At 46.6% G+C, this 12,456-nt stretch overlaps 1 protein-coding gene across 6 annotated transcripts in view; it reads left to right on the forward strand.

Moving 5' to 3' along the window:
• LOC101987348 (zinc finger protein 14) overlaps positions 1–9,689 on the forward strand; it is a 105,524-nt gene extending 95,835 nt beyond the window's left edge. For 2 of the 6 annotated variants that reach the window (XM_013351562.2, XM_026786281.1), the window contains 3 exons: positions 1,763–1,889; positions 3,260–3,340; positions 6,524–9,689. In XM_013351562.2, coding sequence (XP_013207016.2) covers positions 1,763–1,889; positions 3,260–3,340; positions 6,524–7,887 — 1,572 coding nt within the window. In that variant the 3' untranslated portion in view covers positions 7,888–9,689. Of the gene's footprint in view, positions 1–1,762; positions 1,890–3,259; positions 3,341–4,353; positions 4,499–6,523 lie in introns of those variants that run through there. The other 4 variants (XM_026786282.1, XM_026786283.1, XM_026786284.1 and 1 more) reach the window with 4 other exon arrangements.
• The last annotated feature ends 2,767 nt before the right edge of the window (positions 9,690–12,456 follow it).

Raw genomic sequence — 12,456 nt, forward strand, 5'->3', positions numbered from 1 at the left:
AAAAAAAAAAAAACAAGCAAACAAAAAAGAATGATAAGAACAGGAACACACACAGAAGGACCAAGACCCATCCCTGCACTGGGCATAGTGGGCGTCCCTGTAATCCTAACGCTTGGAAAGTTGCAGAGGCCAGCCTGAGTTCCATAGTGAGACCCTGCCTCAAAAAGAAAAGATGAATTTCTTCCAGAGAGAACCCCACAACAAAGCCCCTGTGCGCTTTTATGAGATGCACTTGATTTGAGCACGAAGTCTCAGCTTTGCTGCCGCTGACGTTTTGAGCCAGAAAACGTTTAATGGTATGGAATTACCTGTGCACTATAGCCTGTGTGACAGCTAATTCTGGCCTCTATCTTTAGGTCCCTGTAACTCTGGCACACCCCCGGTTGTGACAACCAAATTGTCTCCAGATATGGCCTTTTAGGGAACACAATTGCTCTTTGTTGAAAAATGCTGGTCCTGTGGGGCATGTTGAGAATGCTCCTGTAATCTCACCCTTGGGAGGTGAGGCAGGAGCATCATTGTAATCGTCCTGCCTACGTGGAGGATTAAGGCTGGCCTGAGCTCAACCCCTGGGACTCATGTGGTGGAAAGAGAATGATTCTCGTAAGTTGTCCTCTGAGCAATACACGTAAAATAAATAACTACATAGATGTAGAAGGGAGGAAATCACCTCCCTTCTGGTCCGGGGTGCTAGCTTCACAGTGTTTTCATGACTAGTGTCTTGTAACTCTGGGACAGAAAGACGTTTCCTAAGACGGTTGAGCAGAATGAGGAGGGTGCCTGTCATTCATAGTGTCAGATACTCTAAACAAGAGCTAGGTCAGCTTTTGGGATTGTGCCAGGCTCAAAGATCTAATTTGTTTTGTTTTGTTTCAGGGTCTTACTGTGTAGCCATGATTGGCTGGCTTTAGACTCATTATTTAGACCAGACTGGCCTTGGAGTCATGGAAATCCACCCATTTCTGTCTTCCAAGTGCTGGAGTTAAAGGCATGCGCCACCATCACAGGCTCATATGTCTACACGTTAAAAAGAGATACTAGATCTATCTAATGTAGTCAAGGCGAGGACAAGTATTTACCAAAAATTAAAACTGAAGAATTCAGTAACAAAGAACAAATTTAAAATAGAATCTAACTTTGTAGAGAACTTGAATCAGTCTGTCTCAGATATTTTGTAGTGGATCTGGAATTAATTGTTTTCTTTTTGGAAGAAAATGTGGTCACTGTATTTTTGTCAGTGAAGCTGAGTGTTGCTATTTCTGTAGAGCTCATAATGGGAGCACACAGTGTGCTATACAGTCTGGTTCATCCATTGTGCTTGTTGTATTCATTTCCAGAATGAATGAAAAATCTAACCTTGGGCTGGCAAGATGGCTTAGGAGGCAGAGATGATGGTCTGAGTTCAGTTCCCGAAACCCACGTGGCAGAAGGAACTGGCTCTTATGGGTTGTCCTCTGACCTCCACACACGTGCTATGGTATGCCCAGACACACACACACGCACACACACACACGCACACACACACACGCACACACACGCACACACACTCTTTTTCTAAATAAAAATGAAAGAAACATACTTTAAAACCCTGACGAGGACTATGTAGGAGCGTGCCGTCTCTGAGGCACTGACTTCTTGCTGTCTGTGTTCGTGTCGTGTTGAGCCCATGCTGTTTGAGTGCTGTGTGCCCCTCCTTCATCTCCACTCTCTCCTAAAGAAGAAAAGACTTCCCCATGCACTACCACGAGTTTGTTCTTTTCAGGGTTCAGTGACGTTCAGGGATGTGGCTGTGGATTTCTCACAGGAGGAGTGGGAGTTCCTGGACTCTGCTCAGAAGAGCCTGTACAGGGACGTGATGTGGGAGAACTACAGCAACTTCCTCTCTCTGGGTGAGCGCTCTGCCCCGGAGGGTTAGCTTTCCCTTCGCTCTTACTTTCTGCTCGGTAGATTGGAAATAGGTTCTTCCATTTAACATGTAGCCATTCTTGGTCTGGGCGCCTTCTCATTTTCTCAGACTGATTCCTGGCTCCCTTCGTGTTCAGGTTTCCCAGGCATCTGGATTTGGTATGGCAGAAGTATTTCTAAGAAAGCAGATTGTATACCACATGCGAGCCCAGAATCGCTGTAGACACTCCCTGCTCCTCTCTAGTTTCAAAGGCAATGCATGTGGCATGGCTACAAGCTTAAAACTCGGGGAACAGCCTCTAACGGTCTACCTACTTCACATCTGAAAGTTAAAACCTGGGCTGGGACTGTAGCCTAGGGCATGGGAGGCCCTGGATTAAATCCCAGTACCACAAAAATACTTAAAATCTCAGCATTTTGTATCTACTGAAGGGTCTGACTGTTTCTCATCCTCTCAGCCCGGTGAGCACAGTGAGAATCATAGCTAAGGCATGTGTGTTCTGTGCACTTAGTGCCTAGGTGCTTTTCCGGGTGTTATGTGGCCCATCAAGCCTCACAACCACTCCTGAGAGATGCTGGCATCGTCCTCTTCTGTGCTCAGGCACAAGAGGTTGGGGCCGTGAAGATGACACTTTGCACTTGTGCAAATGTGAGGACCCGATTCAAGTCCGCAGAACGCATGCAACAGTGCAGTAGTGCCTGTGTGTAGTCTTGCATTACTGTGGTGAGGGAAGAGGCAAAGACAGGGGGATTCCTGGAAACTCAGGCCTGCTTGATGAGCACAGAAATGAACAACAAAAGACCTCATTTCCGACAGTGGAGAGCTAGGAGTTCTAAGGTTCTCTGATTGTATGTGTGCTATGGCATGTGCATGTCCACTCACACACAAATATGCACACACACACACTGGTTACTGAGGTGGCCTAGGAAACAGGTCGGATGTGAAGTAGCCTGTCCGTAGTTGTAGTCTTCACACGGTGTGGCCGTTCTGCAGAGCCAGGCTAAATTACATTAAATTAAATTAAATTAGTCATCTGGTGTTTATTCTTTGTGGTCTCAAGGCTTCCCTAAATGGTTACTCTGGAGCTCCATAGTGTGGATTTAATGCTTTAGTTTATGAAGCGCCATTTTGGAGACAGGCAAGGTGGTGATCTCAGTACTCAAGAGGCTGAGACAGGAAGATAGCCACCTGAGTGCTGGGCTGGACTGTATACTGAGTGCCTGGCTGACTGGGCTTCAGAGTGAGACCCGGCCTCCAAACAGCACCATTTGACTTATAATTAATTTAAAATTCAGTGAAATCTGAGAGTAAGGGTTTCAGGTTTATAATTCGATTTGACATTTTTCTATTAAGCAGGACCTTCCATTTCTAAGAGAGATGAAGACGGGAAGGAGCCTGAGGTAGCTGTGAAAGAAGGGGGAAGACATTGTCCCGGTGAGTGAGGGGGAGCTGGCGTGGGGGCTGTTGCTACAGCTAGTTGCTCAGCCAATGAGGTGGGGTCCTTGCTGAGAGATTTTTGAGGATTTCTCTTCCAAAGTCTTGGCCTCAAGCTTGAGACTTGAAGCTGATTCAAAAAAAAAAAATGTGTGTGGATGTGAAAGAGGGGTGGGAGAGAGATAGGCACGCATGCCACGGCATGCGCGGAGGTCAGAGGACCACCGTGTGGAGTTGGTTCTCGCCTTCATCCTCCCATGGGTCCTGGCATCCAGCTCAGGTTGGCAGGCTGCCGTGGCAGGCACTGTTCCCTGCTGAGCCTTTCTCTGGCCCAAATTCCCATTTTTAACCCTGAAGTAGCAAAATTGCCCTTTTTTTGTTGGTGGTGATGGTTTTTAAAGTCAGGCTTTCTCTGTGTAGTACTGGCTATCCTGGAACTTGCTCTGTAGACCAGGCTGGTAACAATAGTATCAAACATACATTTTCACAAGAGTCATAAAAACCGGTTAATCTGACAAGGAGGTACCATATGTCTAGGAGTGTGGTTATGAAGTTCCCCTGTGGCTGGGAACACAGCATTGGTAGCTATACTGACCTGTGGGCTTGATTTGCATTAGCATGTCGGGGACCAGCCACAACAAAAATACCTCTCTAGGGTAAAAGCATGGGATTAGAAATATAGTAAAGAATATGAAGACACAAATGAAAATAATAAAACAGAGAAATAAATAGGATAGTATCAGAAGGGGATTTTCATGGGTACTGAAAATTTGCCTGCATTTAATTTCCAACTGCTTAAAATACCCTTGACCCCAAAAGATAGGAGTAAGACAAAAAACTACATTAACATGATACAAGGAAATGAACATACCAGTTGAAAGTCATGGGCTACATTCGTAGGACCAAAACATTCTGTAGGCAAACCATTCCCTGGGTGGAATCCCATTATCTCCATAAAGGGAACTGGAACTTAGTTGATCCTTAGACTTTTTATTTTTTTGAGGTAGGAACAGATCTACTTCTCTATTCCTGGAGCACAAGGTCTGGCAGTTAGCCACACCTGTAGACAATCACCTTGAGAGAGCAGAACTCTCTGGTCAGCATCTAAGTGGGGCCTTCGTCTGAGGTAGAAGCACTATAGCCTTGAAGGAGCTAGAGGTAAGCCCAACTCTCTGACCTTAGGTCAGTGTGGAAATAGGCTCATAATTTTGGGCCTCCACATTAGCATCTAGCTGGTTGAGTTAAAAGAAATCTCTTCTGGGGGATGCCCAGGTGAGAATTTTTCTCTCTGAAGCGAGTTTTAGTGATTAAGGCCTTTTTCCTGTATAAACAGTTAATTTCCTGGGCTATGATCCTGTGTTAGTTGGCAGCAAGGTGAAGGGTAATTACAGAATATTAGTAGCCTATTAGGTCAGAGCAGAAGACCAGTAGATCACACCTTCGTGAGTGTCATACTACCTCCTGTGTGAGGCTCCTTTCTTATCAAGGAGTACAGTCCTGCCAATAAAGTGTGTGGGACTACTTTATGTAGATTCTGGCTGTGGGAACAAAGGCTTGACTGAGTGAATCCTTTTCACTTCAAGGATTCCTGGTGTGGGGGGAGGTATCCGGCTGCCCTACAGGGAAAGTCAGGTTTATACACTGCGGGGACACTGCAGAAGGAAGAAATGCCGTGATTTCACAGGATTTCTACGGAAAGGCCAGGTGTCCCCGTAGCTCTGCAGGAACAGGTTAGTCCAGGTGAATGTGTATGCACTTCCTGTGGATAGTCCAGTAGATCTGTCAGCTGTACGTTACTGCATAATTCTTGTGGGCTCAACACAATATGGAGGTACATGCCTGACATCTTAGCATTCAGGGGTGGAGGCTCGGCCCCTCACTAAGACGGGCTATATTTCATCCACCCTAACGGTAGCTTGCCTATCTGAAAGCTTCTTTTTGCGTGTGTGTTGGGGAGAGGATATTTCTGTGAGAGGCTGTGCAAGTGTTTGATGGCTCATTCACATGTGTGTGTGCGTGTGCAGGTGTATGTGGAGTACCTTCCTCAACGGCTTCTTCACTTTAGTTTTTTGAAACACAGCCTTGAACTGAACCTGGAACTCACTGATTGGCTAGACTGACTGGCTAGCAAACCCAGGGTTCCTCCATCTCTGCCTGTGTGGTGCTGGGATTAAGGATGCTCTTCTACCCCAGGCTTTTCTGTGGGTGCTGGGGATCTAAGCTCGGGTCCGCCTGCTTCAGAACAAGCACTTTACTAACTCAGTCATCACCTCAGCCCCTCCTTCCCCTCTTCTTCTGAGTCAGCATCTCACTGTAGAGCCCCGGCTGGCCCAGAACTCACAGAGATCCACCTCCTTCTGTCTCCTGAGTACCACCATACCTGTCGGTGATCCCTCTCCCCTCCCTCCCTCTCTCCCTCCTTCCTTCATCCATATCCCGAACTAGACTTGAACTCACTATGTAACTTCTGGTCCTCTTCTTCCATCTCCTGAGTGCTGGGATTACAGTCAAGCGCCACCACACCCAGTTTGGTCTTTAACTTTTTTCTTATTTTTGAGATGGGATCCTATGCCACTCAGGTTGGCTTCTAACTCAGGGTCAAGTTCTCCCCCAGAATCCTTCTCCCTTAGCCTCTCTGAAAGTTGGGAATATAAGCACACATTACTTCTCTAGTTGAGTTTTCTTTTTTAGTTTTAGAGATTATCTTACTTTGTAGCTTAAGCTGTTCTGAGACTTGGTGTAGCCCAGGCTGACCTTAAATTTGCAGTGTCCAGCATTCGTTGCCCGAGTGCTGGGATTGTGGATGTGAGCCTACTTGGCTTTATTTCCACATCTGCTGTCTTGACACCCAAAACAGGACTTCTGCTTAATTTTTTTGCATTTTAATATTCATGAAGTGACTTTGGCCACACTAAGCACCTTTACCCCTTGAGATAGCAACTGTAGTGTTGTTAGTGTTTTACTAATAAAATTGTACCCAGTTGCATGTTAATGTGTGCTGTTTTCCCCATGGGTTTTTGGTGCAGGATTTTGTGTAGGATTGGGGTGCACCTGGGTAGTATTTTTCAGAAATACCTGTTTATAGGAAGGGTAGTAGGCATGACTTTAGGTCCTTTAATTTGTCGGTAGAAGTTTTCCTCCTGGAACAGGCATGCAGCGTACTTCTTTCTTGTTTGCTTTCAGATTTGGTGTCCAGATTCAAGACCAAGACTTCATCTTCAGACAAGGATATCTATGGAATATATTCATTACAGTGGGAGTTGATGGAGAAAATTAAAAGCTACAGCCTTCAAGGTTCTGGTCCTAGAGATGATTGGGAATATGAAAGCAGGGCTGAGCGACAAAAGGAACCACAGGAAGGTTATCTGGGGCAGTTGAAAATGACCTCTGAGAGAGGCACGCACAGAAAGCACCGTTTCCTTACCGAGTACCAGCAGGTTCAGAGTGGAGAAAAGTTCTATGAATGTAAAGAGTGCAGGAAGACCTTTATCCGCCGCTCAACGCTTAGTCAGCACTTGAGAATCCACACTGGTGAGAAACCGTACAAATGCAAGGAATGTGGGCAGCCCTTCAGACAGCGTGCACACCTCATCCGACACCACAAACTGCACACCGGTGAGAAGCCCCATGAGTGTAAGGAGTGTGGGAAGGCCTTCACAGTGCTCCAAGAACTCACTCAGCATCAGCGGCTCCATACGGGGGAGAAGCCGTATGAGTGCAGGGAGTGTGGAAAGGCCTTCCGGGTGCATCAGCAGCTGGCGCGGCACCAGAGGATTCACACCGGGGAGAAGCCCTATGAGTGCAAGGACTGTGGCAAGACCTTCAGACAGTGCACACACCTTACCCGGCACCAGCGACTGCACACTTCCGAGAAGCTGTATGACTGTAAGGAGTGTGGGAAAGCCTTCGTGTGCGGCCCAGACCTTCGAGTCCATCAGAAGATCCACTTCGGCGAGAAGCCCTATGCCTGTAAGGACTGTGGCAAGTCCTTCAGGATATGCCAACAGCTAACTGTCCATCAGAGCATCCACACTGGGGAGAAACCCTATGAATGTAAGGAATGCGGGAAGGCCTTCAGGTTGAGGCAACAGCTTGTTCGCCATCAGAGAATCCACACCCGTGAGAAGCCCTACGAATGTCTAGAGTGTTGGAAGACCTTCAGTAGTTATTCCCAGCTGATCTCACACCAGAGCATTCATGTGGGCGAGAGACCCTACGAGTGCCAAGAGTGTGGGAAAGCCTTCCGCCTGTACTCGCAGCTCACTCAGCACCAGAGCATCCACACGGGCGAGAAGCCCTACGAGTGTAAGGCGTGTCGGAAGCCTTTCCGGCTGCTCTCCCAGCTCACTCAGCACCAGAGCATCCACACGGGCGAGAAGCCCCACGAGTGCAAAGACTGTGGGAAGGCTTTCCGGCTCTACTCATTTCTCTCTCAACACCAGCGGATCCACACCGGAGAGAAGCCCTACAAATGTAAGGAGTGTAAGAAGGCCTTCAGACAGCACTCCCACCTCACCCAGCATCAGAAGATCCACAGTGGAACTTAAAACCTCAGTTCTGTGTTAGGTTGCAAAATATCAGGAAACCCATTTTTGAGAATAATTTCTTATAAGCATAAGAAAGACAGTGTTGCTTTAAAAGCCCTCCATTCTCACTTACATGTTACCTATCTTCAGGAAATTCCTCTGAAAGAATAATTTGATGGATGTAGGAAAATCTTTAGCCTTATCTGTCGCCATCTCCTTCTAGCTACACTCCTCCCACTGTGACTGTGACTCTGGACAGGACACTAAATAGCAACGCCTTGTCTCCGCACTGTTGGAATGGCGATGACAGTACCTATATGTGTTATTTATTGTTCTGTAACAAATTACTAGAAAACAGTAGTTTAAATAATATACATTTAGTGTCTAAAGATTTCTATAGTTCAAGAGTCCAGGAAGGCCTTAGTTGGGTCTTTGAAGTTGCAACTGAGGTTGGCTTTCATCTGAAGGCTTAACTAGAGAAGTACCCACATCGAAGGTAACAGGTTAGACACCTGAGGCCCCTGAATTCTTTGAGAGCGGATACATTGAAATCCTCAGTTTCTGGATGGCCGTTGGCTGAGAGATGAGTGAAGTTCCTGGCCACATTGACCATCCCAGTGTGGCTGTTGGTTTGTTGTATTTTTTTTTTTTTAATTTTAGGTGGGGTTTCTTTGTATATCCCTGACTGTCCTGGAAGTCACTCTGTAGACCAGACTGGCCTTGAACTCACAGAAATTCACCTGCTTCTGCCTCCAAGTGCTGGGATAAAAGGTATAGCTGCTGTTTTAATAAGATCTTGGAATCCAAGAAAGGTGGTTGCTAGCAGGATGGAAGTCAGCTAGCAAGACTGAAGTTATAATCTGTGTAACCTAGTCATAAACATCCCACCATTTTACCACCTTCTGCTGGTTAAAAATAAGTTCTCACACTCAAGATTGCATGAAGCTGAAGATTCCAAGACAGGGACCAGTGATGGAAGTTTAGAGCTGTACTGCATAAAAGAATTGATAAGAATGAAGTAGCTGAGACTTGACAGAGAGCAGTCATGGTAGCATGCATCCCTTAAGTGATGTCCATGATTGTTGGCAGTATTGTCAGTTCGTATAAAAGGAAGACGATCCTATGGAAGTAATACATGTAAAAATGCTTCTTTTTACATCTCTGCATTTACAAACCTCAGAGTAACCTCTTTGAGGTAAGATCTAGGAGGTTATAGTAATTGGGAGATTTTTGTCACTTCATGACTGAATTTCATGAATGTGGATTGTTAAAACTTAACCGTTAAAGAATCAGAGAGAGTGACATCTTCAAATTAAACAAAAAAGCAGATCATTTCGAATCCCCTCTCTGACAAGATTCAGGATGAGCCACACAATCTCAAGGATAGCATCAAAGACAGCTAGCCACCTGGGGATTTGGCTTTTATGCGTACACATATGTAAAGTCTGGGGAAGGGCTTGGTAGTTGAGTGCATGCTGTGTGAGCATGAAGACCCAAGTTTGGATCCCAGAACCCATGTTAAATGCCAGGTAGATGGATGTGGTTCCAGCCTCTGGAGACAGAACCTGGATGTCCTAAGCAAGTTGGCTAGTAAGACCATATTGGACATATCGCTGAGCTCTGGGTTGGATTGAGAGACCCTACCCCAGTGCTTACAGTGGAAGAGTGGTCAAAGATAGCTCCTCAGATAACCTAGGACCTCCACATGCACCTGTGGGCATGTTCACTACACACACGAGCCCACACACATGCAAATGCACACCGCATTCACACAATAGTAAAAAGATTTACAATCTGTAACCTTTTGTTACTCGGGAGGCAGAGGCAGGCGGATTGCTGGATTTGAGGCCAGCCTGGTCTACAGAGTGAGTCCCAGGACAGCCAGCGCAACAAAGATAAATCCCTTCTCAAAAAAAATGGTGTTGGCAAAATGAGTCTAGAGTGCCAGAGCATTGCTAGTGGCCGATTGTGGTTATTTGATCATGGAGGGCCATTGTTCCATTTCACATTAGTACGTATCTGATTCCAATGTCTTAACAACCAAAACAAATAGGAAACTGTGAGATGCCTGCATATTTAAGCTGGCTAAAGGCCACCAAACTGACAAGGAGGCAGGTGACATCCTTTGATACACCAAGGGAGTTCTTTGTGAACTTGAGACACAAAATAGGTGTTGACTATCAAGAACTGTGAAATAGAAGTACTAAAGCAAGCAAAAGCTTTAGGAAATAATCCTTAACAAGATTTTCAAATGAGCTTGATTAAAACAAACACTAGTGTCCGGTCAGGCTTCCCAAGGAAGGGGTGGACATTAGAGGGACAGCAGTGATCATTTCTGTGTCAGCCAGTGAGAGGGAGGAGCTATGGGGAACACAATGCAACCGCTGCTTCCCTAAAAGTGGCCAAGGTTGCCTGCAGGTGTGGATGTGCAGGGTGACGAGAGGTCCCACATTGAACTGAGGATTTAATGGTATTTGGGCTAGGGTGGAGTCAGGAGCCCGGTGTGCCTTGACTCAGGCGGCCACCAGGAGCAAAGAGCTCCAGCAGATGGCCAGGGCACTGGGTGTAGGTCAAGAGACTGTGCCATGACTGGGCATTTGCCCCTACCCCCAAGAGTACGTTGTATCCACTTCTCTCCTTGGAGAGTTGGGTATATGGAGACACGGCAGCCATGGATGCTGGCCTGGAGCCTGTCAGACCTGGGGAGTCTCCATAGAGGCTTTCTTGCTCGGCTGAGACCCAGTGGTTAGAGCTGGGAGGTGCCCAGTAGCCCAGTGTGCTCAATGTGCTCTTTTGAGGAAACCACTGGCAGGAGTGATGGGTATTTTCATGCTCTAGTGGGCCTTGCAAACTTAAAAACAGACGGCTTTTGTTGCGTTGAATCCCAAGACCAGTTGGATGGTGGTGGGCCCTGGGAGATCGTGCCTGTTCTCCGTAAGAAGATCTCACTGTACAACATTAGGCTTATTACGTGTCCTAGTCAGGGTTTCTGTCGCTGAACTGAAACACCAAGACCAAGGTGTTTGGTGGGGAAGGAAAATGTTTATTTGGCTTACGTTTCCATATTTCTTTTCATCATTGAAGGAACTCAAGCAGGGCAGGAGCATGGATGCAGGAGCTGATGCAGAAGTCGTGGAGGGGTGCTGCCTACTGGCTTTCTTCCCATGACTTGCTTAGCCTGCTTTCTTAGAGAATACAGGACTACCAGCCTGGGGATGGCACCACCCACCATGGGCTGGACCATCCCATCAATCACTAATTAAGAAAATACTCCACAAGTTTGCCAGGAGCCAAATCATACAGAGGCACTTTCTCAGCTGAGGCTCTTTCCCCTCAGATGATTCTAACTTATGTCAAATTGACATAAAACTAACCAGAACATTGAGCATCTAGACAGCGGAGTCAGGCTAGGCTGCCTGTGGTACCATTTTGAAAAAGCATCTGACTGCTAATTGTTTGAGGACGGGAAGCCCATTTGTTCAGGGTGCAGGGGCCAGCACAGTTGCTCACTCTCAGGGGCAGTATGGTCAAGTAGGACACCCACGATACCCGAGAAGCTTAGTGGGAAAATCCAACAGCACGTGCCTGTGAATGCATGCAGCTACAGGTACCTGGGTAGGAGGAAGGAATCTCAGGGAACTGGTATAAATTCCCTGGTCCAGTGTTCCATGTGACAGCTCACAGCCCATTCGTCCCCAGATGTCTTTAATAAGATCTAGGCCTGCCCTCAGGTACTCCTGGAGGCTGCTTTCTGGGTTCACGTAGAGTCTGGACACAGCAGAGCTAACATAGAAGATGACTTATCTGTGACATATTTTAATACTTTACATGCTATCTAGAGTCATAGGCTTCTTGAACTGTGGCCATGGTGGATGGATGTTGTGATGGGGCAGAGCTCAAGAGATTGTTCAACAGTTAAGAGCATTTATTGCTCCTACAGAGGACCAGAATTCTGTTCCCAACACCCATGTCAGGTTGTTCACGACTGCCTGTAACTCCAGCTCAAGGGATCTGATTGCCCTTCCCAGACTTCACAGATACCTGCACTTATGTCCAAATCCCCATGCAGACACATAATTAAAAAGAAAGGACTTGGGAAGCAGAGGCAGGTGGATCTCTACGAGTTCAAGGGTAGCCTGGTCTATAGAACGAGTTCCAGGATAGCCAGGGCTACCCAGAGAAACCCTGTCTCAAAACAACTGAAAAATAAAGCTTGCCAGGTGTGGTACCACGTGCCTCTAATCCCAGTACACAGGAGGCAAAAGTAGGTGGGTCCCTGAGTTCCAAACCAGCAAGGGCGACTTAGACCCTGTCTCAAAAAAAAAAAAAACAAAAAAACAAAAAAACAAAAAACAAAAAACAAAAAACAAAAAAACCCCACAAATAAATTAAAAAGTAAATATTTTTAAAAATCTACTTGCTCTTGTGATATTGGCAGGTATGCTGTGTAGGGCCTGTGACTGTCAGTAGGGATGCCCTTGTGGCCTCACCTGTGTGCACATTGCCACAGGCCTCCTGCAAGCATTTCCACGCCGGGACCAACAGGTCAGTCCACCATCAAAGGGTTCTCAGCTCTGCTAGGCATGGGAA

Source organism: Microtus ochrogaster, linkage group LG4, assembly GCF_000317375.1.
Source record: "Microtus ochrogaster isolate Prairie Vole_2 linkage group LG4, MicOch1.0, whole genome shotgun sequence".
Lineage (NCBI taxonomy): Eukaryota > Metazoa > Chordata > Mammalia > Rodentia > Cricetidae > Microtus > Microtus ochrogaster.